Here is a 24,571-nt window from a genome sequence, read left to right as displayed (position 1 = left end):
CGGACAGAGGGCTGTGTGTGCTCTGATGGACGGAGGAGGGTGTGCTTCTGACGGACAGGGCGGTGGTGCACCCCAGTGGGGTGGCGGGGAGGTGCGTGGGCAGGGCAGTGGTGCGCCCCGATGGGGTGGTGGGGAGGTGCCCTCTGATGTTGAAGCTCTGAGAGGGGCCCTCCTTCCCAGACAGAAAACAGACTGCACGAGGCCTGAGGTGGAGGTGGGGTCAGCTGTGCCAGGGGAGATGTGACCAGCCACCGAGTGACAGAGACTGAGGCTTGGGACGCCGGAGGGTACTGACTGGGGTCAGGAGAGGCAACAGCGTCTCCATGGCACCCACAGCCTGGGGACTGGGACAGGGACGGCAGCCAAGGCCTGAGCCCACACCCTCGGACACTCAGAGCCCAAGGGACAGAGCGAGAGGGCGGGAAGACGGCCAAGCCAACCACTAGCTTTGGCAAGAGGGCAGTGGCCACTTGACCAAGAGTCATTGCCAGGGGACGTGGGGATGAGTGCGGGCTAGGAGGGGGTGGGAGATGAGGCAGGGGGAGGTGGCACAGGGACAACAGAGACAGGAAATCGGGCCAACACGCTGTCACAGGGAAGTCGCAGTGTCACAGGCCGGCACACAGGTGCACACATGAGGTCCAGGAGCAATGGCAGACCCAGGGACTCCAAGCACCTACACACACACTGCCAGGCACATCCTGCTGAGCACGGCTGGCCAAAGCGCCTGGAGCCCCACCCCATGACACACACCTCCGTGGGGTGAAACCGACCCGGCCCTTGGAGGGACTGGCCACACTGACTGGGCCCCGGCTAGGGCGGAGGCCGGTGGAGTGGAGGAGAGCTGTGTCCTTGGAGTTTCTGGAAGGCTCGATTTCCTGGAGCTCCTCCACCCCACCTTCAGAAGGGAGGGGAAGTGGGCGTGGGCAGGGAGCCCAAGGTGGGACGTGACTTCCCTGCCAGGGCTGGGCCGGACTCTCCCACGATGGGTATCAGTGTCCCTGGGGTTGGGGGGAGGGCATGCAGGCAGGGAGCCCAGATGGGGGTGGGGAAGGGGACAGCGGCTTCCTGGAGAGCCCTGGATACCCCCTCCCCTCCTGAAGGGACCTGGATCTCGCTGAGCCTGACCTCCACCTCAGCCTTGGTCCTGTGTCCCTGTAAAGCTTGCTGGAGTGGTCGAGCCTTCTGGGTTCGAGGGGAGCCCACCACTCAGGGAGTGAGGGTCAGGGGCCATCCAGACTTCCACACTCCCCCTTTTGGCGTCCGGGCCTCCTCCTCTGTTCTCTCTGACCACCAGGACCCAGGAGCAGAGGCCCGGCAGATCGGCACGGCCCTGGGGAGGGCAGTGTTGCTCAGTGTGTGTTGACTGACTAACTGACCAGATTTGAATTGCCCAGCCAGGGGAGCACTGAGAGGGTGTGTCCTGCAAGGCGGGAGTGGGGATCGAGTTACAGGAGGGGGGAGGCGGGGTGGGCAGAGCCTGGCCAACAGCCAGCCCGGCACTGCCCACAGGCAGGGCCCAGGCACCAGAGGGAGGGAGCGTTTCCAGCAGGTAGGCCGGGCAGGGAGGGGACTCGGGACCCTGGGGAAGGGGAGGGGTGGGCCCAAGCCAGGGTTAGACAGGGGTCCCAGGTGTGCGGGGCAGTCCACAGAGCACGGGGCAGCAGAACTCCGGAGGCGGCGAGGGAGAGTGGCCCGGCAGGTGAGCGTGCTGAGCGGGCAGGGCAGCCATGGCTGGGGCCACCTAGTGAGGAAAGTGGCCGTGTTTAGGGCTCCGGCTCCCACAGAGCTGGTCTCCGCCGCCCCAGCCCACCCCCACAACGGGCCCTCCTGGCCTTTCCTCCCCCTCCTGGGGACAGCACCCCTCCCCGCTCCCTGGAACCTGGGCAAAGGAGCCAGAGTCTCCTCCTTTCCAGGCATGGAGGAGGGGAGGGATCCTGTGGAGAGGGGTGTGCAGGATGAGAGGGACCTGGGAAAGCAGGGGACACCCGAGTGGACTCTCCAGAGTGGGGGGCGTCTGGGGAGAGAAGGGGAGGAGGGCCCAGTGGGGACAAGGGAAAAGAGAGGGTGCCCAGAGGAGAGACTGGGCACTTGGGAGAGGAGTGGGCCCACAGGGAAGAGGAAGGAGCTTTCAGGGAGAGGGGACATGGAGGGGGTCCCTCCCAGGGAGGCAGCGGCAGTTCCCCAGGGGAAAAGCGAACAATGTGGGGGAGTGGGCACGGGGAGGGGGGTGCTCTGAAGTGGGGGAAGCTAGAGGAGAAAGACAGGGGTGGTAGGAGACAGAGGGGACCCCCCTCTTGAGCACCCCTGGACCCCATCTCCCCCGAGCCCAGTTGGCAGACAGTGAACACAGGTGACTGCATCTCGCATGTAGCCTTAGCTGGAGCCGGGGGATGCGGTCACCCTCCCCCGCTCAGTGACACCAGCTGAGCCACAACTTCCTGGCTGCCGGTTGACTTTCCCATCCCACAGGGGCCCTGGCTGCCAGGCTGTTCCACGAGCCACATCTCAAAATGCCTGTCCGTCTGTACCTCTGTCACTGCCCTCCAGGGCCCTAGTTGCTGTCACTGGTCAGTGTTTCTGCCTGTCACTCAGGGTCCTGGTACAGGGTCACCACTGCATGTCCCTTATCCACCATTAAACATCAGCATACATTTTCCGTTGCTTGAGATCACCATGCCACGGCCCCTGCCTCTGCCTGTCACTCGTGTCCTTGTCACACCAGCAGGCCATCGCCCAAAGGTTCCAGGGACAGTGAGAGTGCGCGACGACTCCCTCCCATTCCCTTCCACTCAGTCCGGTCTGAGCCCACATGCCTCATTCATCCAGCAATGATTACGGAGCAGCTCCGTGCCAGGCAGCTGGGACCCCGCAGTGAACAAACCCTGCTCAGGCGTCTTCCCCGTGAGGGAGACCAACCCCAGGGCGCCCTTGCACGGGGTGTCAGGAGAGGCTGCACGCTGTGATGGCCCCAGTTCCAGCCCCGGCAGGAGGCAGGACAGGCCCTCTATCTGCCACACAGACTGGGCAGCGTGACCCAGCTCCAGGAGGTCCCTTTGACTCCCCACACCCAAGGCCACCTTGTTGGGTGTTCCCTCCAGGGTCCTGCCAACTTCCCAGCCTGGGGCAGCCCTCGATAACCTTGGCCAGAGCTGCAGGGAATCCGAGCTGCTCTGCTGCATCCGGGGCCAAGGCCAGGCCTGGGCACTGTGCTGCTCATTCTGTGCTCTGGGAGTCTCTCCTCACCTCCTCCCTGGTCACGCAGAGGGAGCCCAGCTCCAGCCCCGGGTGTCCCTGCTGCTGCTCAGACACTGCCCGGTGGAGCAGGAAGGAGGGAGGAGTTAAACCGCAGCAGGGCCTGGGCCTCCAGGGAGAGGTGCAGAAAGAAGTGGTTTCTGGGTCTGCTGAGCAAAAACAGCGAGAAGGAAAGATGCCGCGGTGGAGGCTTAGATTAGACGCAGAAGGGACTTCCACGGATGAACTTCTCGAACAGGCTGAGAAGGGGTGGTACAGGGAAGGCCCAGGTAGTGGAGAGTGACCCGCAGTCAACAGCGCCTTCTTCCCCAGACCTCCCCATTCAGGATTCCCTTCCTCCCCTGCACGCTGAACCACAGAGCACAGACTCAAGGGAGCCCGATCGCTGTTTGCAGAGCCTGGGGTGGTTTGCCCAGTCTGAGCATATGAAGAGTTCAGCCTTGTTTCAAGAACTGACTGTCGGGACCAGCAGGTGGCGTAATGGCTATGTTGCTGGGCTCCCAAGTAGTCAACCACAGTTCGAGTCCTGGACCTGGCTGCTTAAAACTCACGCTGGGCACATGCGCATGCGTGCCCAAGATCCTGAGAGGAGAATGGAGGAAAAGGGATTTTGGTGTGGCCACGCCCCCCCCGGGGGGTGATTTCTCGCTTTCTGTCTCTCTGTCTCTCTCTGTCTGTCTGGAGAGCACATGCGCCCTATAGCAAAAAAAAAAAACCTTCTTAAAAAAAGAAAAGAATTGACCGTCAAGAGCTGGCATCTGATTTGCTCAATCCGCTCAGGTCAGCTGAGCCTGCAGAGGCTGTCACGGTCTTCGGAGTCACTCATGGTGTGCAAAGCATGCCCTGGGTTCACAGAGCCTTTGTCTTAGCAGAACCGGTTTTGGCCCCAGCCAGCGTCTGCTTTCTGAGTCTGCATCTCTTTAAACAGTCTGTCCCAGGCTCCCTATGTGGGATATCCGCTGTTACAGAACCTGCCCAGCATGAGCCTGCCCTGTTTATGAAGCTTGCCTGGTGGTGCCTTTGTCTGGAACACCTCTTTCTGCCTAAAGACGCTGCCTCTGTTTGCAGAGCTCCTCTGTTTACAGTACCTGCCCTGTTGGCAGGACCTGTTTCCCCTGCAATAGGTCTCTGTCACCAGGCTAGGTCCCTGATTAGCAGAACTAACTTGAGACCAGCAGATGGTATAATGGTTATGTCACTGGACTCCCATGTAGTTGCCTGTGGCTCAAGTCCTGGAACAGGCAGCTTAAAACTCACACCAGGCATATGTGTGTGTGTGCCCAAGATCCTGAGAGGAGAATGGAGGAGAAGGGATTGTGGTGTGGCCATCCCCCCTGGGGGGTGATTTCTTACTTTCTGTCTCTCTGGTGAGTGCACAGGCCCTATAACAAAAATATCTCTAAAAAACTTTTTTTTTACCTTTTTATTCATTAATTTTATTTATTTATTTATTTTGACCAGTGAGAAACAGAACAAGAAGAGAGAGAGAAAGTGAAAAAGCAAGCTACCAGGTCTAGGACTCGAACCGTGGTAGGCCATGTGGGAGTCCAGTGCCCTTCACCACCACGCCACCTGCCGGCCTCCCAGCTGAGCCTCTTCTGTTTCAGAGCCAGGTTCTGACGGTACAACCTGAGTCCCGTGCGCAGCATCAACCTTTCTCAGGGTGTTTGCCTGTTGGCACTGTCTGAATTTCCCTGGGTGAAACGTACCTGCTTGCAGGGCCCATTCCTATAGAGTGTCCGTCACTGTCTGGGGCCGTGCCTGTGTGGTGCACCTGTTTCTCTCATCTCAGAGCCTACGGCTAGCTGCACAAGCTCTTCCTGGTTCCCAGGCCTTCCTGTTTCCATGCAGGCCTGTTAGCCGAGCCTGGCCCTATGTATAGAGACTTGGCCTGTTTCCAGAACTCAGCCTCTTCTATCAAGCCCTTTGGCAGAATCTGGGGCTCTCCAAAGATCTTGTTCGTTAGTGCATCAGTGCTTGGACACAAACTGAATTCTTGGCCAGCTCACTCCAGCAGATCTCGCTCCTCTTTTGGGGAAGCTGTCACTGTTAGCAGAGCCTGTCTGCAGGAGCCACTATGGAGCTCTGTCTGGAGAGCCTATGTCATTTTTCAGAGCCTGAATCTCTTTGCAGAGTTCACGGTCATTTTCCCAGCCTATACTCACTTCCCGGTATGCAGGGTTTCAGAAACCGTCTTCCGGACAGAGCCTGACCAGGTCTGGAGAGCTTTGGCCTATTTAGGAGCCTGCCCCACTCCAGGACGCGTTTCTCTGCTATGCTGGGTGGCACGGCCTTGCCTATCTGTGTGCCCGTCCGTGCCTGCAGAGTCTGCCCCTTGTACAAAGAGTCCCTGTGTTAAGGGCTTGCCGCCCTTCCTGTTTGCAGAGCCTTCCCAGTCTGCAGTTTCTCTGTGCCCAAAGAACCCATGCGTGTTCCCAGAGCCTTTGTCAGTGTTCACAATCTTTTTTTTTAATTGTATTTCACTTTATTTATTATTTATTTTAATTTGACTAGAGAAGGATAGAACAAGCAAGCGAGAAAAAGAGAGGGAAAGTGAGAAAGCAAGATGCCAGGTCCAGGACTTGAACCATGGTCAGCCATGTGGGAGTCCAACGTCCTTAACCACCATGCCACCTGCTGGCCCCAGTGTTCACAATCTTTGCTTATTTGCTGGGCCCGTCTGAATTCGCCTGGGTAGTCTGTCTCTCTTTGCACAGGCTGCAATGCACACCCAGAGGGTCCCTGTCGACAGAACCCACTTCTGTTAGAATAGCCTTTGCCTGCTGCCATCTTGCCTTTGGTCTCAGAAAGCTGTCCCTGTTTGCAGAGCCTGCGCCTGTGTGCAGAGCCTTTTTGCTATCCACATACCCAGTCCTCTGCAGAACCCGTGTCTGTCTACAGAAGTTCTTCTTCAACTCTGTCTGGGGAGAAGGCCTGTGTCTATTCGCAGCCCTGGCCTGTGGACAGACCCTGTCTTTGGCTACAGGACTGAGTCTCAAGTCAAGGGCCTCCTCCTGTCTGCAGTCTGTCCCTGCCAGCTGGATCTGTTCCTAATCGCAGAGCCCTTCCCTGTCCGTGTCACCCATCTCTGTTGACAGTGACTGCCCCTGACTGTGGGTCCTGGGCCTGTCTGCCTAGCCCGTTTCTAACTTCCCATCTGTTTGCAGAAGTTGTTGATGTGTTCCGAGCCTGCTCCTGTCCAGAGATGTCAGCCCTAGTTTTTGTTGTTGTTGTTGTTGTTGTTGTTTTTAAGAAATTTTTGTTGTAGGACATGTGGATTCGCCAGAGAGACACAGAGACAGAGAGACCAAAAGCGAGAAATCACCCCCTAGAGGGGATGGCCACGCCACAGTCCCTTCTCCTCCATTCTCCTCTCGGGATCTTGGGCACGCACGCACACACACCCGACGTGAGTTTAAGCCACCAGGTCCGGGATTTGAACCACGGTCGACTACATGGGAGTCCAGCGACATAGCCATTACGCCAGCTGCTGGTCCCTCAGCCCTGTTTTAACAGCACACCCACGGACGCACCAGTTTCCTGTGGGCAAAGCCTCAGTCCACACGCCTGTCGCACCTGTCCTGGCCTGGTGGCGGCTGTGTGTTGACAGAGCCCTCCTGATGAAAGTCACGCTTTGTGATGAAGGTGCCTTTGGCCAGTTGTAGGAGCCCAGGGAACAGGAAGCTGGGGGGAAGCCTCCAGCCTGAGAACCCTTGTGTCCTCGCTCATTCCTGCCCGGCCTAGGATGAACGAAGGCGACAGCCTCCCAGCCATCCACAGCCAGAGGGAACTCCACGTATGGATCATTGAGGTGAGGGGCAGGCTCGTGCCACAAAGGGGGGGGGGAGTCCCTGAGACTAGTGACATCCCCTCCCAGAGCTCCCTGATCCAGCCCATCCTGGGGGCGTGTCATGGCGGAAGGGTCTCTAGCGTTGTCACTGTCTCCCCTCTTCTCCCAGAATCTGAAGACGGTGCCGGTACCCGAGAGGGCTTATGGGAACTTCTTTGAGGAGCACTGCTATGTTGTCCTCCACGTGAGTCACCTGGAGAGTCTGTCTGAGGGGGGCAATGTAGCCCAGCACTGGGGACGCTGGTAGAGGGACAAAAGCTCTACCCTGGGAAGAGCCCAAGAATGGCATCCCCCTAGGGGACGCTGCCCTGGGGCCTCTCAGCACTTCCCTCCCCCTTTCCTGATCTCTGGCCTGAGAAGGGCCTGCCCAGGGCTCCCCCAAGCCCTTGGCAGATCTGTGACCTGCCCCCCTCCATGCCTGGGCTCTCAGCTGCTCACTCGCCCTGGGTCCTCTGTCAACCCCCTACTCTGTCAACCCCTCCTGGGCCCTAGATCCCCCAGAACCCGAAGGCCACTCAGGGGACGTCCAGCGACCTGCACTACTGGATTGGGAAGAAGGCGGGTGCAGAGGCGCAGGGCGCCGCGGGAGCCTTCGTGCAGCGCCTGGGAGAGACCCTGGGAGGCCCCACCGTGCAGCACCGCGAGGCGCAGGGCCATGAGTCCGACTGTTTCCGCAGCTACTTCCGCGCAGGAATCCTGTGAGTGTGTGTGGAGAGGGGAGGGGAGAGGCAGACGTAGGAGCGGGGGCGGAGGCTGGGGCAGTGTTGGGGTGCCTCTCTGCCTCATCCATGGCCAGACATGCTGGGTCATTGTTGAGATCCAACTGGCCATACAATTCACCATTTCAGGTACACAGTAGCATTGTTTTTGTTTTGGAGAGGTTTTCGCTATAGGGCGCATGCGCTCACCAGAAAGAGAGAGAGAGACAGAGAGACAGAGAGACAAAGAGACAGAAAGCGAGAAATCATCCCCCCCCCCCCCAGGATGGCCTCGCAGCAACCCCTTCTCCATTCTCCTCTCGGGATCTTGGGCACACACGCACATGCGCCCGGTGTAAGTTTAAGCTGCCGGGTCTGGGACTCAAAACGCAGTCGACTACATGAGAGTCCAGAGACATAGCCATTACGCTAACTGCTGGTTCCCAGATGTTTTCATCTGTTTGAGTGTACACCTAGGAGTGGAGGGATGTTTCCAGTGTGCTGTTATGTTACCGTGCCAGTAGGACATACGCCTTCTGCTGTAAATTGTTTCAAATGTCTTTCCGTGAATAACGGCGATGTATTTGGGGTGAGTAGGAGAAACTGCCGTACTCAGCCATTTCTATTGAAGGCACGTGTACAATAGATGCATGCATGAACACATGCACATAAGCATCCACGCACACGCAGAAACACGCATCATCCCTACACAGGTTCCCTACGTGTGTCCAAGTCCACCACACGCCGACACACGTCTGTGGGTGTGTCCTCACGCGTCTAGACTCACATGGATGAACAGAGTCACACCACAGCCCTACACGGACACTGGTGTGTGTGCGCATGCGTGTGACCGCATCTCGTTACACGGATAAACGCATGGGCACTCACACCCCATGTGTGCACTCACACACCTCTACATACATCTGTCCACACCTACCCAGACCCACATAGTAAAGAGACCCGTGCACAGCCTCTGCGTGCAGACGTGCGCAGGCTTACCTGTACACGCATCCCTGTATATTGCAGTGTGTTTCTTTTTTGGTTTTAAAAAAGTATTTATTTGGGGGCCAGCAGGTGGTGTGGTGGTTAAGGGAGCTGGACTCCCACGTGGCCGACTGCAGTTTGAGTCCCAGACCTGGCAGCTCGCTTTCTCACTTTCCCTCTCTTTCTCACTCTGTCCCTTTCTGGTCAAATTAAAATAAATACATAAAGTTAAATAATTCCTTTTTTTTTAAGGATTCATTAAATTTTATTCATTGTTATTATTCTTCAATTTGTCGAGAGAGAGAGAGACAGCAAGCTGCCGAGCCGCAGTCAGCCATGTGAGAGTCCAGCACCCCAACCACCGCGCCACCTGCCGGCCCCAGCAGTGTGTGTTCTTACGTGGGACCCTGTTCCCTTCTCAGCTACAGGAAGGGAGGCCTAGCCTCGGGCCTCAAGCACGTGGAGACCAACACGTACAACATCCCACGACTGCTACACATCAAAGGGACCAAGCACGTGTCCGCCGCCGAGGTGAGGGCCACCAGGGACGCCATTTGACCTGGTGAATAAAGAAGTGTGGAGGTGGCAGGGGTATGGGGGGGGGGACACATCCGGGACGAGGAGCAGAGAGAAGCCCCTCTGCCACCACACCCGGACCTCTGTCTACCCACCTGTCTCTTGGGCAGATGAGGCAGACAAGATGGCGCACCTGATGACCTCGTCAGCTGCACAACAGGAGGTGACACACACTGTCACTGTCACCCCTAGGCACACGCACTGCCTCCCGCTGTCACCGCGGGGCACTTTGGTCCACGCAGTGCCCTTGTGCAGACGTAGCCGCGTACCCCGTACTTCCACTTGTTGGGAATCGATGGGAAATGCTGGTCTTGTTAGAACTAGACGTTTTGCTACCATCTGGCCAGAGTGGGTGTGGTGGACACTCAGGCGTAGTGTCTACAAGGTTCGCCTGTCGTCTGCACAGAATGTGGCCACCCTGTGACATGTAGACAGTCCCACAGGTTGCACTGTCACCCACAGATCCATGACCATCTGGCTCTGGTCATGCAGGGACACCACACAGCCCTGGGCTTTGCCTATCAGCCTGACATCATTATTTAATGTCCCCTTTTATTCACGAAAGTGTCTCAGGTTGGGGACCAGCAGATGGCATAATGGTTACATTGCTGGAATCCCATGTAGTCGACTGTGGTTCGAGTCCTGGACATGACAGCTTAAAATTCACACTGGGGGTGTGTGTGTGTGCATGCCCAAAATCCCGAGAGGAGAACGGAAGAGAAGGGATTTCGGCGTGACCATCCCCCCTGGGGGGTGATTTCTCGCTTTCTGTCTCTCTGTCTCTCTCTGTCTGGCGAGTGCACACGGCCTGTAGTAAAACTCTGTCTCTGAAAACAAAAAGTGCTCAAGTTGTGTAACCACACTTACCTGCAGGTGCACACCGTCTCCCACATGGAAGCAGAGCCTGTCCCCACAGGCGCACACACATGTCCACTTTTGTCCTGCCCCACCTGTGTCTGTGCATGCATGTCCACACACACGGATGCAGACACGGACCCCCTTTCTTATCTTTTATTCTTTGCTCTAGGGCACATGCACTTGCCAGAGAGACAGAAAGATGGAAAGTGAGAAGTCACCCCTGAGGGGGATGGCCACACTGCAGTCCCTTCGCCAGTCTCCTCCTGGGACTTTGGGCACACGTGCGCATGCACCTGGCATGATTTTCAAACTCTCAGGTCCAGGGCTCCAACTGTACCACTGGCCATTGGGACCCAGCTGCTTTAACCTCCACGCCACCTGCCGGCCCCAGACATGGGCTCCGTTGTACACACGTGTGCATGTACACATGCACAGCTGCAGGTGTGCACTGAGTGAAAGCTCGGTCAGCCACACACATCCTGGGAAATGCTGCATGACCTGCGAGCACACGCACCACACGCGGCCACACCCCCAACATTGTGTGGGGGTGTGGCCTGCGCTCCGCCCACTGGGCCCTGGTGGTATGAGCCCCGCTTTCTCCCTGCCCTCCTGGCTCTGGCAGGTGGCACTTTCCTGGAGCAGCTTTAATAGGGGCGATGTCTTCCTGTTGGACCTGGGCAAGGTGATGATTCAGTGGAACGGGCCTCAGACCAGCATTTCTGAGAAGTCTCGGGTCAGTATCCACCCCAGGAACTGCAGGGCGCAGGGCTGGGAAGACAGTGGCCATCCTCTGTCACCTTCCACCGCAACCCAAGAAGCACCTGGGAAGCACACGCTGAGTCCGGACCCTGTGCTCACGGTGCCCTAATGCCAGGATGAGGGACCCGCCTCCTCTCCCCCACCTAGCTCTATGGTGGCGGGAAGGCTCTGGAGTGGGCTCTCTGAGGGGTAAGGGGATGCTGGGGATGCCTGACAGCCAGGTCCTCTCCCTCAGGGGCTGGCCCTGACCTACAGCATCCGGGACAGGGAGCGTGGTGGCCGGGCACAGATCGGCGTGGTAGACGATGAGGCCAAAGCCACCGACCTCATGCAGATCATGGAGACCGTGCTGGGCCGCAGAGTGGGCAGCCTGCAGGCCGCCTTGCCCACCGAGAGTATTAACCAACTGCAGAAGGCCAACATCCGCCTCTACCAGTGAGCAGACGCGGGCGGGCAGGCACGTGGGCGGGGCAGTCTTGGCTGGCATGTCCGTCCCCATCGGAATATGACAGTGTCTGTCCTCCAGAAAGCCACGTGGGGCCGTGGGCCCAGCAGTACTCTTGCACGGTGTGGCTGCCTTGCTGAGAAAGCCATAGCACAGACCAGGGACTGAGGCCCTGGGAGGCTCAGGGAGCTGCCCAGGGCTCCTTAGCAAGGCTGCAGTGAGCTCAGGACGGCAACTCTGGGCTCCACCTCCAAGGGAAGAGGAATGAAGGGACCTGGAGGTGGCCAGGCCAGGGAGAGGCTGGGCTGCCCACACCTGGCTGCCTGTCCCCCAGTGTCTACAGGAACGGAGAGGACTTGGTGGTCCAGGAGGTAGCAACCCGCCCACTGACCCAGGACCTACTGCAGGAGGAGGTGAGGAAGGCCCGGCCCAGCACCCCACCCATCCCCAGCCCAGTCTGCACCTGCGGCTGACCATCTCGCCCTCGTTCCCAGGACTGCTACATCCTGGACGAGGGGGGCTTCAAGATCTATGTGTGGCAGGGACACATGTCCAAACCCCAGGAGAAAGAGGCTGCCTTCAGTCGGGCGGAGGTGAGGCCCTGGGCGCTGAGGGATGCAGCACCACCTTGGGGTCTGACCGGGGACACAACCCTGCCCTGGAGTTAAGGAAGGAAAACACCCCAACATGAGTTTGAGTGGGGAAATCTCGTTATCCAGAGGCCTCAGAGGAGAGGTAGCCCTACCCTGGGGTCCCAAAGAGGGTACTTCCTGCCCTGAGAGTCCTAAGCGTGCATTGCAGGTGGCTCCTAAGAAACTTTGTGTGTGAGAGGTCGTCTGCAACCCCTCCTTGCATGGGGTTGATGGGAGGCTGGGCTCTGCTGGGGTCTGGGTGTTGTCATAGCTAGCCCTTCCCGAGGCCCGGATTACGGGGACCTTGCCTGCCTTCAGGGACCTCGGAGAAGTCGCAGCTGGTTAAAATGGGTCAGGAGCTCCGTTAATTAACTTAACGATTGCCGGAGCTCAGCTGTCCCGGCAGCCCGACCTGAAGGTCCCCGGGGGTGGAGCGGAGTAGTGGGCCTCGGGGCGCAGGCCTGACAGATCCCCTGCCCCAGGACTTCATCCGGGCCAAGGGCTACCCGCCCTACACCAACGTGGAGGTGGAAGACGACGGCGCAGAGTCGGTCGCGTTCAAGCAGCTCTTCCAGACGTGGTTCCAGAAGCCGAGCAGGCACAGAAAGCTCGGCGGACTGGGTGAGCGCGCGGAGCCGAGCCGGCAGGGACAGGGCCTGGCAGGGGCGTGGCCTGCGGGAGGTTGGAGGGGCGGGACCCAGAACCTTGGAGGGAAGGGTAAGGAGTGGGCGGGGTATGACTGTACTGGGCGTGGCCTGGGAGAAGTGGGGCGGGGCCTGGTAGAAACGGGAAACCGCAGGATGGGCGAAGGGGCGGGAGACTGGACGGGGCGGGGCCCCAGAACGTGGGCGGGGTATGGCTCTCGTGGGCGTGGCCTGGGGGGAGTGGGGCGAGGCCTAGCAGAAACCGGAAACTCGGCGGGATAGAGAAGGGGCGTGGCCAGCGGGAGACTGGGCGGGGCGAGATCCAAAGTCCTGGTGGGATGGGTGAGCGCAGGGCTGGAGCGGCCGGGGCAGAAGCTGCAGCCACCTCTACCCCACCGTCAGGTAAGCTGACGCGGGCAAAGCCGGACGTGGGCAAGCTGCACAGCCAGCCCGAGCTAGCGGCCCAGCTCAGGATGGTGGACGACGGCTCCGGGAAGGTGGAGGTGAGGGCTTGCTGGGGGAGTTGTGCACACAGGTGCACATCCGCAAACATTCAGGCCACGTGTGCGTATACACACGCCCTCCGACAGCCAGCGCATACAGTCAGGCCTGCTGGGGGACAACCACGGCTGCTCGCATGCACAGCATGGGAGCACAGGGACACTTACTATCCCTTGTTATCGTGAGACCAGGTCATCATACGATAATGCAGGCGCACGTATTGGCACCTGGCACTTGCACATGATAGCAGCCACACGGTCACAGCCAGGTGCACAACTCCGAGCATAAAATAGCACAGAGGACATCACACACGACCCCCAGCACCGTCGGCACCGTGAGCCACCGTCTGGCCGCAATGTTCTAGGAGACACGGGAGTTGGGGCCCCTTCCAGTCTCTGTTCAGGACAGGGCTGGCTTGCTGACTTGTGGGCTGACACCTGAGCAGAACAGTTTCAGTGTTTAAGTCCAGGAAATGGGGCAGAGACTGGTCCCATCTGACCCCAGGCTGGTTTGGGAACGCAGCCAGCTTGTGGGATCAGAACTGCTGGGCCTTTTGAGGGGGCCTGGTTCTCAGTTGGGCCCAGGTCAGAGAATGTTCCAGGTTGCCTTCTACATTTGCCTCCTTTGGATGGACAGAGGGAAGCAACTGAGAGAGGAGACGGGGAAGGGGGGAAGGGGGGAAGGAGGGAGAGAGGCAGAAGAAAGACAGGGAGGGGACGGGGGAGGACAGGAGGAATCTAGGGAAGATGGAGAGTGTGGAGACAGAGGAGGAGCCGAGGTGGAGGGAGAGCAGGGAGGATGGGGTACAGGAGATGAGGAAGGGGTCAGGAAGAGATGGGGTACTCTGAGGCAGAGGGGGACAGACAGGAGAACGGGAGACAGGAAAGCATAAAGGAGGGGAGAGATGGAGGGTGGAGGGCTCCGGGTCCCAGGCTCCAAGCACAGGCGGCCAGGAGGGATCCCTCTCGGCGGGCAGTGGGCAGGCAGGCAGAGAAGGCCTGAGCCAGGAGGCCCAGCTGTCAGGTGAGTGCCAGTCTTGGGTGGCATGTGGTTGGGTGAGCCTCTTTTGTCAAAGGCAGGATTCTTGGGACCAGCAGTTAGCATAATGGCTATGTCGCTGGGCTCCCACGTAGTCGACCGCAGTTCAAGGCCCATACCTGGTGGCTTAAACTCACGCCGAGTGCATGTGCATGCATGCCCAAGATCCCGAGAGGAGAAAGGAAGAGAAGGGATTGCGGCATGGCCATCCCCCCTGGGGGGTGATTTCTCGCTTTCTGTCTCTCTCTCGCTTTCTGGCGAATGCATGCGCCCTATAGCAAAAAACCTCTCAAAAAGAAAAGAAAAAAAAGGGGCAGGATTCTGGATGCTGGGGCTGGAGCGGAACTCCCTGGAGACAGGTGTCAGGCTCCATCAGGTAAAGGATGCCCAGACATTGTTTCCTGCCAAATCAGCACAAAATGGAGCAGGCCTGGGACCCCCAATTTACAGTAGGAAAACTGCAGTTTACAGTGGCCTCTCTGCCAGCAGGGGGCAGCCTTGGGATTTGACCAGGGTCTGCCTCACTCCAAAGCTCAGGAACACAGAACCATGAAGATAAACGCGGGGCAGTGTTTTGCTTTCAATCTGAACAGACTTTGTTTATTTGTTTTAAAGTGCTATTTGGAAAAAGGGAACTTTTCAAGAGCCCCAAGGCCTCACTTCTTGCCTTGCTGCTGCTGCTGCCCTGGGTGGAGCCCCAAGCACCTATGTGGTGACCTGTCTGCCCCCTCCAAGGGCTGTGGCTGGTGGGGTCGGGTCAATCTCAGCAGCCTTTAGAGTCTACACCACTCGTTTACGGCACGCAGACTCAGAGTCCTAGCTGAGAGCGGGCAGGCACGAGCCCCCTGCCCTCGCTCTCAGAGATGAGGAATGCCTTGAAGGCTGAGCAGGGTTTCCTGGCTGGGTGAAGGACAGACGGGCTGTTTCAGGTCCAGGACCACCTGTGTCTACTGTGCCCTGTCCCCAGGTGTGGTGCATCCAGGACTCATGCCGGCAGCCCGTGGAGCCCAAGCATTACGGACAGTTGTGTGCGAACAACTGCTACCTCGTCCTCTACACGTACCAGTGGCTGGGCCGCGTCCAGTCCCTCCTCTACCTGTGGCAGGTACGCCAGCCCGAGGGGGTGGCCTGCACCTTCAAGCCCGAGGGCTGGGATCTGAGAGTGGGATGCGAGGGCCATGCAGGGTGCTCACCACCCCCACCTGCAGGGCCACCAGGCCTCGCCAGATGAAATCAGAGCCCTGCACCGCAATGCCGAGGAGCTGGATCTCACGCAGGGTGGAGCCCTGGTGCAGGAGCACGTGACCATGGGCAGCGAGCCCCCTCACTTCCGGGCCATCTTCCAGGGCCGGCTGGTGGTCTTCCAGGTAGGCCCATCTCACCGCTCCTCCCTGCGCTGTGGCCCCTGCACTGGCTTAGCCCCTCCTCAGGCCTGCAGCCCACCTGGCCACCCACTGGTTTCCTGGAGCATGTCGGAGGCCCAGGAGGGTGACCATCTCCTGGGCCTCTTGTCCTGGGCCTGGAGCCAGGCCTGAAGTAGGAGAAGCACAGCTGAGGAAGTGGAGGCGAAGGGGTACGGGACCTTGCTTGGGGTCACACACAGAGCCAGCCCCCACTTTGCCCCTGCAAGGCCTGGACACTGCGCCCAGCTCCCTCAGCAAGGGGGCAAGAGGACTGTTTAGAAGAGTCTCCTTCCTTACCCTAGACCGGGTCCCCACAGGGGGCCCCTGAGCCCTGAGGCAGTCCAGGGCAGGAAGGCGACTCCCCAGGAGCCCTTGCTGAGGTTCAGCCCTCCTGTAGGGAAGCCCCGGGCACCATGGGATGGGGCAGCCGGCATCTACCACGAGGCTCTTCCACGTGCAAGGCACTGACCGCCGCAACGCCAGGACCACGGAGGTGCCAGCCCGCGCCTCGTCCCTCATCTCCAGTGATGTCTTCGTGCTGGTCACGGCCGACAGCTGCTGTCTCTGGTTCGGGAAGGTACCCACAGCACTGACTGCTCTACGTGGGCCCCGGGGTGGTGGTGCCGGGCTGCAGAGGGGTCCCCTGCACAGGGCTGCAGCCTTTGACCCCAGCCCAGATGGGCCAACAGGGGTTGGGAAGAGGCCACTGTGTCCCCTCTGGGACCTGGGGTAGGTTACAAAGTGACATGTGGACCTGACCGTTCACAGACCAGAGCTAGGTCAGGCCAGGCCACCCCTCCTCCTTGCCTTGAGAAAAGGGTAAGGCCCAGTCTGGTTTGCTGGAGTTCTCTGACCTCAGCTTAAACTGTGATTGAGCCTCTGAGCCTGAGGATCCTGCCCCATGCTCTGGACCTGGGGAGGGTCCCACACTCTGTCACCTGGTCAGCTGGGTGGACGGAGGCCGGGGGTGGGGTGGAGTGGGTTTCCTGCTCTTACATGCCCTGCCGTCAGCTTGGGCCTCTCTGACTAAGGCCCAGCTCCCGGCAGACCTGAGCGGGGTGTGGGTAGGATGGGAGGTGAAGACCCTTCCCCTGCAGGGCCTGACCCAGCTCTTTGCCCACAGGGCTGTAATGGTGACCAGCGTGAGACAGCACGGGAGGTGGTCACCGCTGTCTTCCAGAGAAACGAGGAAACGGTGCTGGAGGGCCAGGAGCCTCCCCATTTCTGGGTGGCCCTGGGAGGCCGGGCCCCGTACCCTAGCAGCAGGAGGTAACGGGACTGGGAGGAGAGTGTTCTCACAGGAGGGCCCCGAGGGTGCACGGCTAATCAGGAGTCACAGAGAGAGAGCGGGAGAGGTGGACTAGAACCCAGGACCCCTCGGGTCCTCAAGAGCACAGCCCACCCCTGCACTCCCCAGCCCTCAGCCCTGGGTCACTGGGATCTGGGAGATGCCAGCCAGCAGGGGACGTGGTGCCCTCTGCTGGCAGAGTCCGCTCCCTGCATGTCCAGGTCCTGGACGGGTGGACCAGGCACCATTGCCCGACAGCAGTCCACAGGGCCCAGTGTGCACGTCCACAGCGTCCTGTGACATAGGGTGAGAACAGCCGTATTCAGTGCATGTGTGCGTGTGCATGTGCATGCACAGGGTATGTGTAGGCACACATGGCAGGGTGAGGCCTTGGGGGAGGAGGGGCTGAGTCCCAGGCTGCCCTCTTGGGTCTGTGGGCCTGTCTCATGCACTGTACCCCCCAAACCCCCAGGCTCAGCCCTCCTGAGGCGGCCCAGTGCTGGGGATAGGCCCAGGGGCTCCTTCCACCCCAGGGAGGACAGGGCTTCAACTCAGGTCCCAGCCATGGACCTTCCCTGAGGTCTGCTCTTGGAGTTCATGTGGCAGCTGTGTCACAACTGGCCGAGGCTGCTCTGCCTTCACTGACAGAGAGGACCCTGTGGCTCCTGAGAGCATTCTGGGGTGGGTGGAGCCCAGAGGCGGGCGGGGACACCTTGCTGAGGCGCAGCACCCTCATGGCCTTGTGCTCACACTGCCAGGCTCCCTGAGGAAGGCTCCAGCTTCCAGCCACGCCTGTTTGAATGCTCCAGCCAGGCGGGCTGCCTGGTCCTCACGGAAGTGGCGTTCTTTAGCCAAGAGGACCTGGACAAGCATGACACCATGTTACTGGACACCTGGCAGGAGGTACAGTGGCCACCCCTGCCTGGCTGGCTGTGCAGGGGTGTGTCTGTGTTTGTGGAACGGCACACTTAGACTGGGCACGGAAGGCTGGAGGTGTGGGACACTGACTTGGCCGTGAGACCGTGGGCGTGTCACTTGACTGTGTACTGAGACTGTAGGGACTCTGACTTGAGCATGTTCAGGACTGTGTGTGACTCTGCCTTATGAAGGGGTGTGACTGCAGGTGATGAGGGCCCATGTCTGCACCTGCCTCCATGCCCCACACGTGAGCGTGGCGTGTGGACACGGCTGCCTCTGAGACTGACCCTGTGTGCTCCACTGGCTGCCTGGGATTGGCCAGACCAGTGCTCGCTGGTGAGACTGTGTGGCATGCATGTGTGTGTACAAGCGTGCGTGAGGGAGACTATGTGATCTGGGCAGGTGTCCGTGGTATGTGCTGTGCTCGTGTGTCTGTGGATTATGTTTCCGTGTGATTATGCAGTGGTGCAGCTGGCTGGGCATGTGTGGCCGTGTAACCTGTGTGATTGTGCTTATGTGTAGACACGTGCTAGACAACCGTGTGAGGGACGATTGCGCGTCTACACGGCTGTGATGCGTGTGTGCGGACGGCTGTCTATGGCACTGTGTGAACTGCTCTGGAGACCATGGGCACCCACCTCACTTGGAATAAAGCCCGAGCCCTCACCATGGCCCTGGTGGCCTGGCCAGCCCACCTCCCTGACTCGATTTCCCCATCCCCGCTCGCTCACTCTGCCCCAGCCAGCCTGGCCTCCTCGCTCAGAGCGTGCCAGGCACGCCACACCTCAGGCCCTCTGCACTGGTTGTTTCTTCTGGCTTCAACATTCTGGGCCGGCCCCATGGCCCCCGTCATTGGGGCAGTTGGATCCCACCATATGGTTTGAATCCTGGCCCTGGCAGCTTGAAAAACATGCTGTGGGCTGGGTGGGGGTAGGGGAGGGCTGGCAGGTAGCATGGTAGTGGACTCCCACATGGCCAACCACAGTTCGAGTCCTAGACTTGGAGACTTGCTTTCTCACTTTCCTTCTCTGTCTTTGTCTGTCTCTTCCTGGTCAAATTAAAAAAATAATGATAATAATAAAGTAAATTAAATAATTCTTTTTTTAAAAAATGCTCATGGAAAAATGGAATTAAAGACCAAATTTATAAAGAAAGAAAGAAAGAAAAACACGTTGGGTATGTGTGTGTGTCCCAAAATGTCAACAGGAAAACAAAATGGAGAAGGGACTGGGGTGTGACCGTGCCCCATTGGGGGTACTTTCTCCCTCTCCCTTTCTTTTTGGTGAGCACATGTGCCCTCTGGCAAAACCAAAACCAAAACCAAAACCCACCACCTCGCCATGCATGCGATTTCTCCCCTAATGAAAAGCCCCATACAAAGGTGTTCTTTCTTTTCTCACTGTTGAGTCCTCAATGCCTAGAGCAGTGTCTGGCACACAGTAGGTGCTCAGTAAATACTCAAGGATGGAACACACGCCAGCCTGCCTGTGAGCGCACATGTCCCTGCGTGTGTGGGCAGGGCAGCTTGCTGAGCGTGCCTGTCTGGCCAGGGATGTGGGTGTGGGGTCCTGAGACCACCTGCTGGACAGGGAGTAGGCACAAGGTGGCGACTCCAAATAGACCCTCCGTATGCCCAAGCCTGTCTGTGCCCCAGATCTTCCTGTGGCTCGGGGAAGCTGCACAGAGGCGGAAGGAGGAGGCAGTGGCCTGGGGCCGGGAGTACCTGAAGACCCACCCAGCAGGGAGGAGCCCGGCCACGCCCATCGTGGTGGTCACACAGGGCCACGAGCCTCCCACCTTCACCGGATGGTTCTTTGCTTGGGACCCCTACAAGTGGACGGTGAGTGAGCACCGGAAAACCCCAGCCCTGCCTAATTTGGGAGGAGACAGGTGTGCTCCTGGCAGAAGAAGGAGGCGTGGCCTGGCTGGGGACCTTGTGTGTGAGACACCGGGTCTTCTCCTCAGGCTACTTCTCGGGACTCACGGGTGCCCTTCATCCTGCCTCCACCCTGACACTGGTCCTGGTTCTTGCCCCCAGAACAGCCAGGGTGATGAGGGTGTGGAGAGCAGCCTGGCAGCAGTGTCCACCATCTCTGAAATAGCAGCAGTGAGTACTGGAGCCCCAGCTTCCCCACCCAGTCTGGGCTCAGACAGCATGACCCAGAATGGGTAGGGGATAGGCCAGGCCCTGGTGGATGGGACGGGACACTGGGGGACAAGAGGCCAATGGGTTCAACATGGCGTCCCCGTGGGCTGCCTATTCCCCGTCTTCCCAAGCTGAGGTCCCTCTCTGGACAGGAAGTCAACAACTTCCAGCTGTCTAGATGGCCAAGCGATGGCAGGACAGGTCCCTTGGCCCCGCAGGCCCTGGAGGGCTCCCAGAATAGTGCAGAGAAGGAGCTGGAGCCAGGCCCCGAGGCAGGTGACGGCAGCAGCACCCACGGCAGCACCAGTGGCGGCACCAGCCCTGCCATCAACGGAGGCCTGCCCCGTGAATGGCTGATGCACCAGGCTGCTGAGGACCTGCCAGAGGGCGTGGACCCTGCCCGCAAGGAGGTGAGTGCCCGAGGGCCCCTGCCTGTCACCACCTCTGCACAAATGTGTCTAAAACTGGGGACCAGCTGTTGGCGTAATGGCTATGTCGCTGGACTCCCATATAGTTGACCACAGTCCGAGGCCCGGGCCCAGTGGCTTAAACTCACGCCGGGTGCATGTGTGTGTGTGCCCAAAATCCCAAGAGGAGAATGGAGGAGAAGGGATTGCAGCGTGGCCATCCCCCCTGGAGGGTGATTTCTTGCCTTCTGTCTCTCTCTGTCTTTCTGTTGAGCTCACGCACCCTATAGCAAAAACCTCTCTGTAAAAACAAAAACAAAAACCAGAAAAACAAATGTGTATAAAACTGAGCAAGAAGGGGCCGGCAGGTGGCGTGGTGGTTAAAGGTGCTGGCCGGGAGTCATGGCCATCTCTGGTTCAAGTCCTGGAACTGCTTTCTCCCTTCCCTTGTCTCTCTCTCTCTCTGTCTCTCTCTGGTCAAATTAAAAATCAATAACAAATGAAGTTAAATTAATAATTCTTAAAAAAAAATGAGCAGGATGTGCCCAAGGCATGACCCACTGCTGCCCTGGGAGACGTATGTTCTCGGGGGGGGGGGGGGCGGGGGGGGGGGGGGGTGCTGGGTGGAGACAGGGGCACTGGGTGGGCTGCCCTGGGAGACGTATGTTCTCGGGGGAAGGGTGCTGGGTGGAGATGTGGGGGGTCCTGAGCCCTGGATAACACCTCTGAGTGGGACAGGACTCTGAGCTCAGATGACACCCCCACCTGTGCCCCAGTTCTATCTCTCAGACTCCGACTTTCAAGACATCTTTGGGAAGTCCAAGGAAGAGTTCTACAGCATGGCCAAGTGGCGGCAGCAGCGTGAGAAACAGCAGCTGGGCTTCTTCTGACCCCAGGGCCTCCCCTGCCAGGGCCACCCTGAAGCCAAGACCCCAGTCACACCCTCTCGGACGCTCCTGGTCACCCCCTCTGTGTCAATAAAAGCTCATTTTCAAGCCTGGCTCACTCAGTGGGGGCCCTTTTCAGGGTGGAGCAGCCGGGGTGGAAAGGCGTCCATGACAGTCCAGAGAGAGCCAACAGTGCCCTCCTTGGGGACTGTTCCTTGCTGGCCTCTCCAGACAACACTCACCTCACTCCGACTCCAGTGAGCACGGGAAGGTCGAGAGTGCTCTGGGCACACGCGTGTGCATGAGTCACGGGGAATTTCCTGGCATCCAGGTAGAGAGACGACAGCGTTTAATTTGATCAGGATTTTTATAAAAACCCTCAACCCAGGGCTGGCCAGAGGGTGGAGAGGGCTGCAGTGTTGTTCCTAACGGAATTGAGGACAGCTCCAGGGGCTGGGCCAGCTCTTGGGCCCCAAAGAGGCAGCAGTACAGACCCTACAGGGGCCGAAGGCAGTTCAGGGGCCTCTGATCCAAGTGAGAGGCTGGGGCCAGCTACCCCGAGCCTGACCCCAGGTGCGGACAGAAAGGATGACCCATGCAGGCGATCCTGCTGGACTCCCCGAGTCTAGTCCTGAAAGGAGACTTTCACAAAGAGGGTGGCTGATGGGTGCTGGTCCCCGTTCTTAGACAGAAGGTGGACGTGCCGGTAACCTGGCAGGCAGAGGGTGGGAAGGAGCATACAGAGTTATTGTCAGTCAGGGACAGAGAGACCCAGCCCAAGAGATGCCAGGCCCTGCCTCTACCTCCCCGGACCCCGGCCATCCCTCCCTCCGACAGACGCTCACCCTGCTTGAGGCAGTTCAGGGGGATGGTGCTCTGCCCAATGAAGTCGTTCTTGGACGACGCATCGTAATCCTCCACCAGGAAGCGGACCAGGGCAAGCTCAGGCACGACCACCTCAAACTCAAACTCCGTGTCCCACCAGGGGTTGAAACCTACGGGGGACAGGCTCCCATCAACGGCGTGGACACCAGCCCCAGCAGCTGGGCCTGGCCCAGGCCTGGCACGTACCGTTATTGGTGATGACGGCAGTCTGGCGGCTGGCCTGGTCCTGGCTCACGCCATGGATCTCCACGATCACCTTGGGGTCCACAATCGAATTCTTGTTCTTATTGACTTTCGGCAGCTGCTGCCCTGAGATGACCTGAGGAGAGGCGGGGGACGATAAGGGGTCAGCGATGGTCTGAGGGGGAAGGGAAGCCTGTGAGCACCTGTCTCTCCCATGTCCTGCCATACCCTGATGTTGAGTCTCTTCCGAGCCCACCAGGGCCCCTGGGTCAGGGCACGTGAGTTGAAGGTAGAGTTGGGGTCTCTCAGAAAGGCGGGCTTCAGCACGTACCCACAGGCCCCGTTGTCCTGGAAGCGGCCCTGGTACACGTCCATCTCTGGCCCTGGCGTCTGAAAGTTCAAGGCCACTACGGGGCAGGGAGAGCGGGCACTGGGTGCGGGCTGGCTTCGGGGCCCTCAAGCCCAGCCTACTCCGGGACACTGAGGCCTAGGGTCTGGCATCACTCCCATGCCCACTGGGCTCTGCCATGCTAACTGACCCACCCCACCAACCACGCCTTCCAACGCTGGGGCCAGATTCAAAACGCCAGTGGGCTCATGCGTTTCCGTCACCACGCCCCATGGGGAGGAGCTGTTTCCAGCCTGGGATGATCAGCTCCAGAAATCCCAGCATCTGGTCCTGCTTAGGTCCTCAGCCCTCCCACAGCAGGGCCCTCCAGGCTCCAGGTGCCTGGCCTCAGGGCCGCACCCCTTCCCAGCCTCCTCCAGCCTCCTCCAGCCTCTCCAGCCGCCGCCAGCGCGTACCGATCTGGCAGCCCCCGTTCCACATCTCCACGGGGCTGTAATTGGAGGAGTCGGTTCTCCAACCAGCGGGGTAGATCCGGCTCAGGTGGCCCACGTTGTGCCGGACAAAGCCGTTTCCTGCGCAGGTGTGCTCGGGTTAGAAGTGGAGGCCGCTGGAGCCCGAGCGCCCCTGCAGCTGTCTGCTAAGAGCGGGGAGCGCCGCTCTGGTCCTGGGCAGCGGGGAGCTAGGCCGGCCCTAGCCACCCAGGGGTCAGGGGCCATGGGGCAGGCACTCACCCGATTCCTGGAGCAGGCGCAGGGCGCGGTTCTCGGAGAAGGACGCCATCTCGTAGAACGCCTGCCCGGCCGAGCCGGGACTGGAGAAGCCCCCGAAGTGGACGCTCTTGCAGTAAACGACCAGGTCTGAGAGCTCCTGCACCAGCCGCAGCTTGTCGTCCTGGGGGCCACAGGGAGGCTCGGGTTAGATCAGAGGCCGGGACGGGGTGAATGCTGAGGAGTCAGAGACCCAGAAACGGAGGCCGAGAGGGGGACAGAGAGGGGACAGGGGCTGAGCTGCAGCCTCCGAGAACCGAGGAGAGGGAGGACAGAGAAGGCCCAGGGCTGCCCGCCCCACGGCTCCCTCGAACCCTGGGCTTGTGCTGCACTCGGCTCCTCACGGCCTCATCCTCCATCTCAGCAGCCTCATCCTCATCTGACACGACAGTGGCCTCGGGACCACCTTCCCCAGCGGGAGGTAGGAGCCCCCCAAACTTCTTCCCCTGCAGCAGGATCTTCCCCTTCAGTTGCTAGGGACGGGGAGGGGACAGCCGGTCAGAACTTAGGCGTCACCCAGCAGGTCCCCAGCCCTCTGCTCTGGGCACCACCATACCTCGGGGGAGGGCAGGCTGGTGGTGACCCCGTCTAGCGGCCGGTCCAACAGCATGGGGCCCAGGGTGGCACGCAGGTGTCGCGCCATCACGCGCTGCTGCTCCAAGCTGCAGTGGTTCTCCAAGGACAGGATGACCGGGTAGGGCGAGGCCTGAGGCCCAAGGGCACGTCAGAAGGGAGTCGAAGTCCCTGGTGTCCCCGTCCCCAGCCCGGGGCACACCCACCTTGAAGGCGTAGTCACGGATGGCCCTGAGCACGTCGCAGAAGAGGATCTTGGAGGTGAAGGTGTAGCCGTGGTAAATGATAGGCTCCTGGTTGGGCCCGTCCCAGCAGTCGAGCTCCAAGCAACGGCACCCTTTGCACAGCGCCCTGCCAGGAGGGGTGGCAGCTAGGACCCTCCAGGACCGCCCGGAGGGCCCACCCAGGCTCGGCCCCCAGACTCCCCGGGCCGCACCGGATGTAGGCTTCCGTGCTGCTGGGCCCTGTCAGCTGGTCCTCCAGCAGGTAGGTGTTGTGGGAGGAGGACACCAGGTAGTGGCTGAG

At 59.7% G+C, this 24,571-nt stretch overlaps 2 protein-coding genes across 8 annotated transcripts in view; one reads left to right on the top strand and one right to left on the bottom strand.

Moving 5' to 3' along the window:
- Window positions 1–1,503: 1,503 nt before the first annotated feature.
- VILL (villin like) lies at window positions 1,504–21,392 on the top strand. Of its 7 annotated transcripts, none has more exons than XM_027768470.1 (20): window positions 1,504–1,552; window positions 7,000–7,066; window positions 7,215–7,289; window positions 7,598–7,803; window positions 9,210–9,318; window positions 10,844–10,954; window positions 11,216–11,415; window positions 11,760–11,838; window positions 11,920–12,018; window positions 12,540–12,678; window positions 13,104–13,204; window positions 15,208–15,345; window positions 15,425–15,607; window positions 16,041–16,220; window positions 16,767–16,912; window positions 17,690–17,834; window positions 19,504–19,689; window positions 19,888–19,956; window positions 20,127–20,405; window positions 21,179–21,392. In XM_027768470.1, exons 2-20 carry the CDS (start codon window positions 7,001–7,003, stop codon window positions 21,290–21,292), a joined length of 2,625 nt encoding a protein of 874 aa, XP_027624271.1. In that variant the 5' UTR covers window positions 1,504–1,552; window position 7,000; the 3' UTR covers window positions 21,293–21,392. The 7 variants fall into 7 exon arrangements, with proteins under 7 accessions (XP_027624271.1, XP_006169016.1, XP_014439837.1 ...); XM_006168954.2 differs by having other exon boundaries at window positions 1,524–1,552; window positions 6,915–7,066; window positions 15,449–15,607; window positions 20,148–20,405; XM_014584351.1 differs by having other exon boundaries at window positions 1,524–1,552; window positions 6,915–7,066; window positions 15,449–15,607.
- Window positions 21,393–21,643: 251 nt separating this feature from the next.
- The window catches only part of PLCD1 (phospholipase C delta 1), a gene marked incomplete in the record, with an annotated part of 20,233 nt that continues 17,305 nt past the window's right edge, over window positions 21,644–24,571 (bottom strand). The window contains 10 exon segments of the mRNA XM_027768467.1: window positions 21,644–22,000; window positions 22,135–22,284; window positions 22,361–22,493; window positions 22,586–22,764; window positions 23,162–23,278; window positions 23,438–23,597; window positions 23,788–23,946; window positions 24,030–24,179; window positions 24,253–24,397; window positions 24,483–24,571. Coding sequence (XP_027624268.1) covers window positions 21,915–22,000; window positions 22,135–22,284; window positions 22,361–22,493; window positions 22,586–22,764; window positions 23,162–23,278; window positions 23,438–23,597; window positions 23,788–23,946; window positions 24,030–24,179; window positions 24,253–24,397; window positions 24,483–24,571 — 1,368 coding nt within the window.

Source organism: Tupaia chinensis, unplaced genomic scaffold, assembly GCF_000334495.1.
Source record: "Tupaia chinensis unplaced genomic scaffold, TupChi_1.0 Scaffold146584_1, whole genome shotgun sequence".
Taxonomy (NCBI): domain Eukaryota; kingdom Metazoa; phylum Chordata; class Mammalia; order Scandentia; family Tupaiidae; genus Tupaia; species Tupaia belangeri.
This window is presented reverse-complemented; position numbering and strand designations above follow the sequence as displayed.

Bases quoted from the DNA above. Each gene is read 5' to 3' on its own strand.
- VILL (XM_027768470.1), top strand. From the start codon at position 7,001: ATGAACGAAGGCGACAGCCTCCCAGCCATCCACAGCCAGAGGGAACTC. The intron at 11,416-11,759 runs GTGAGCAGACGC...CCTGTCCCCCAG, and splicing joins GCCAACATCCGCCTCTACCA to TGTCTACAGGAACGGAGAGG. The intron at 15,346-15,424 runs GTACGCCAGCCC...AGGGCCATGCAG, and splicing joins CCCTCCTCTACCTGTGGCAG to GGTGCTCACCACCCCCACCT.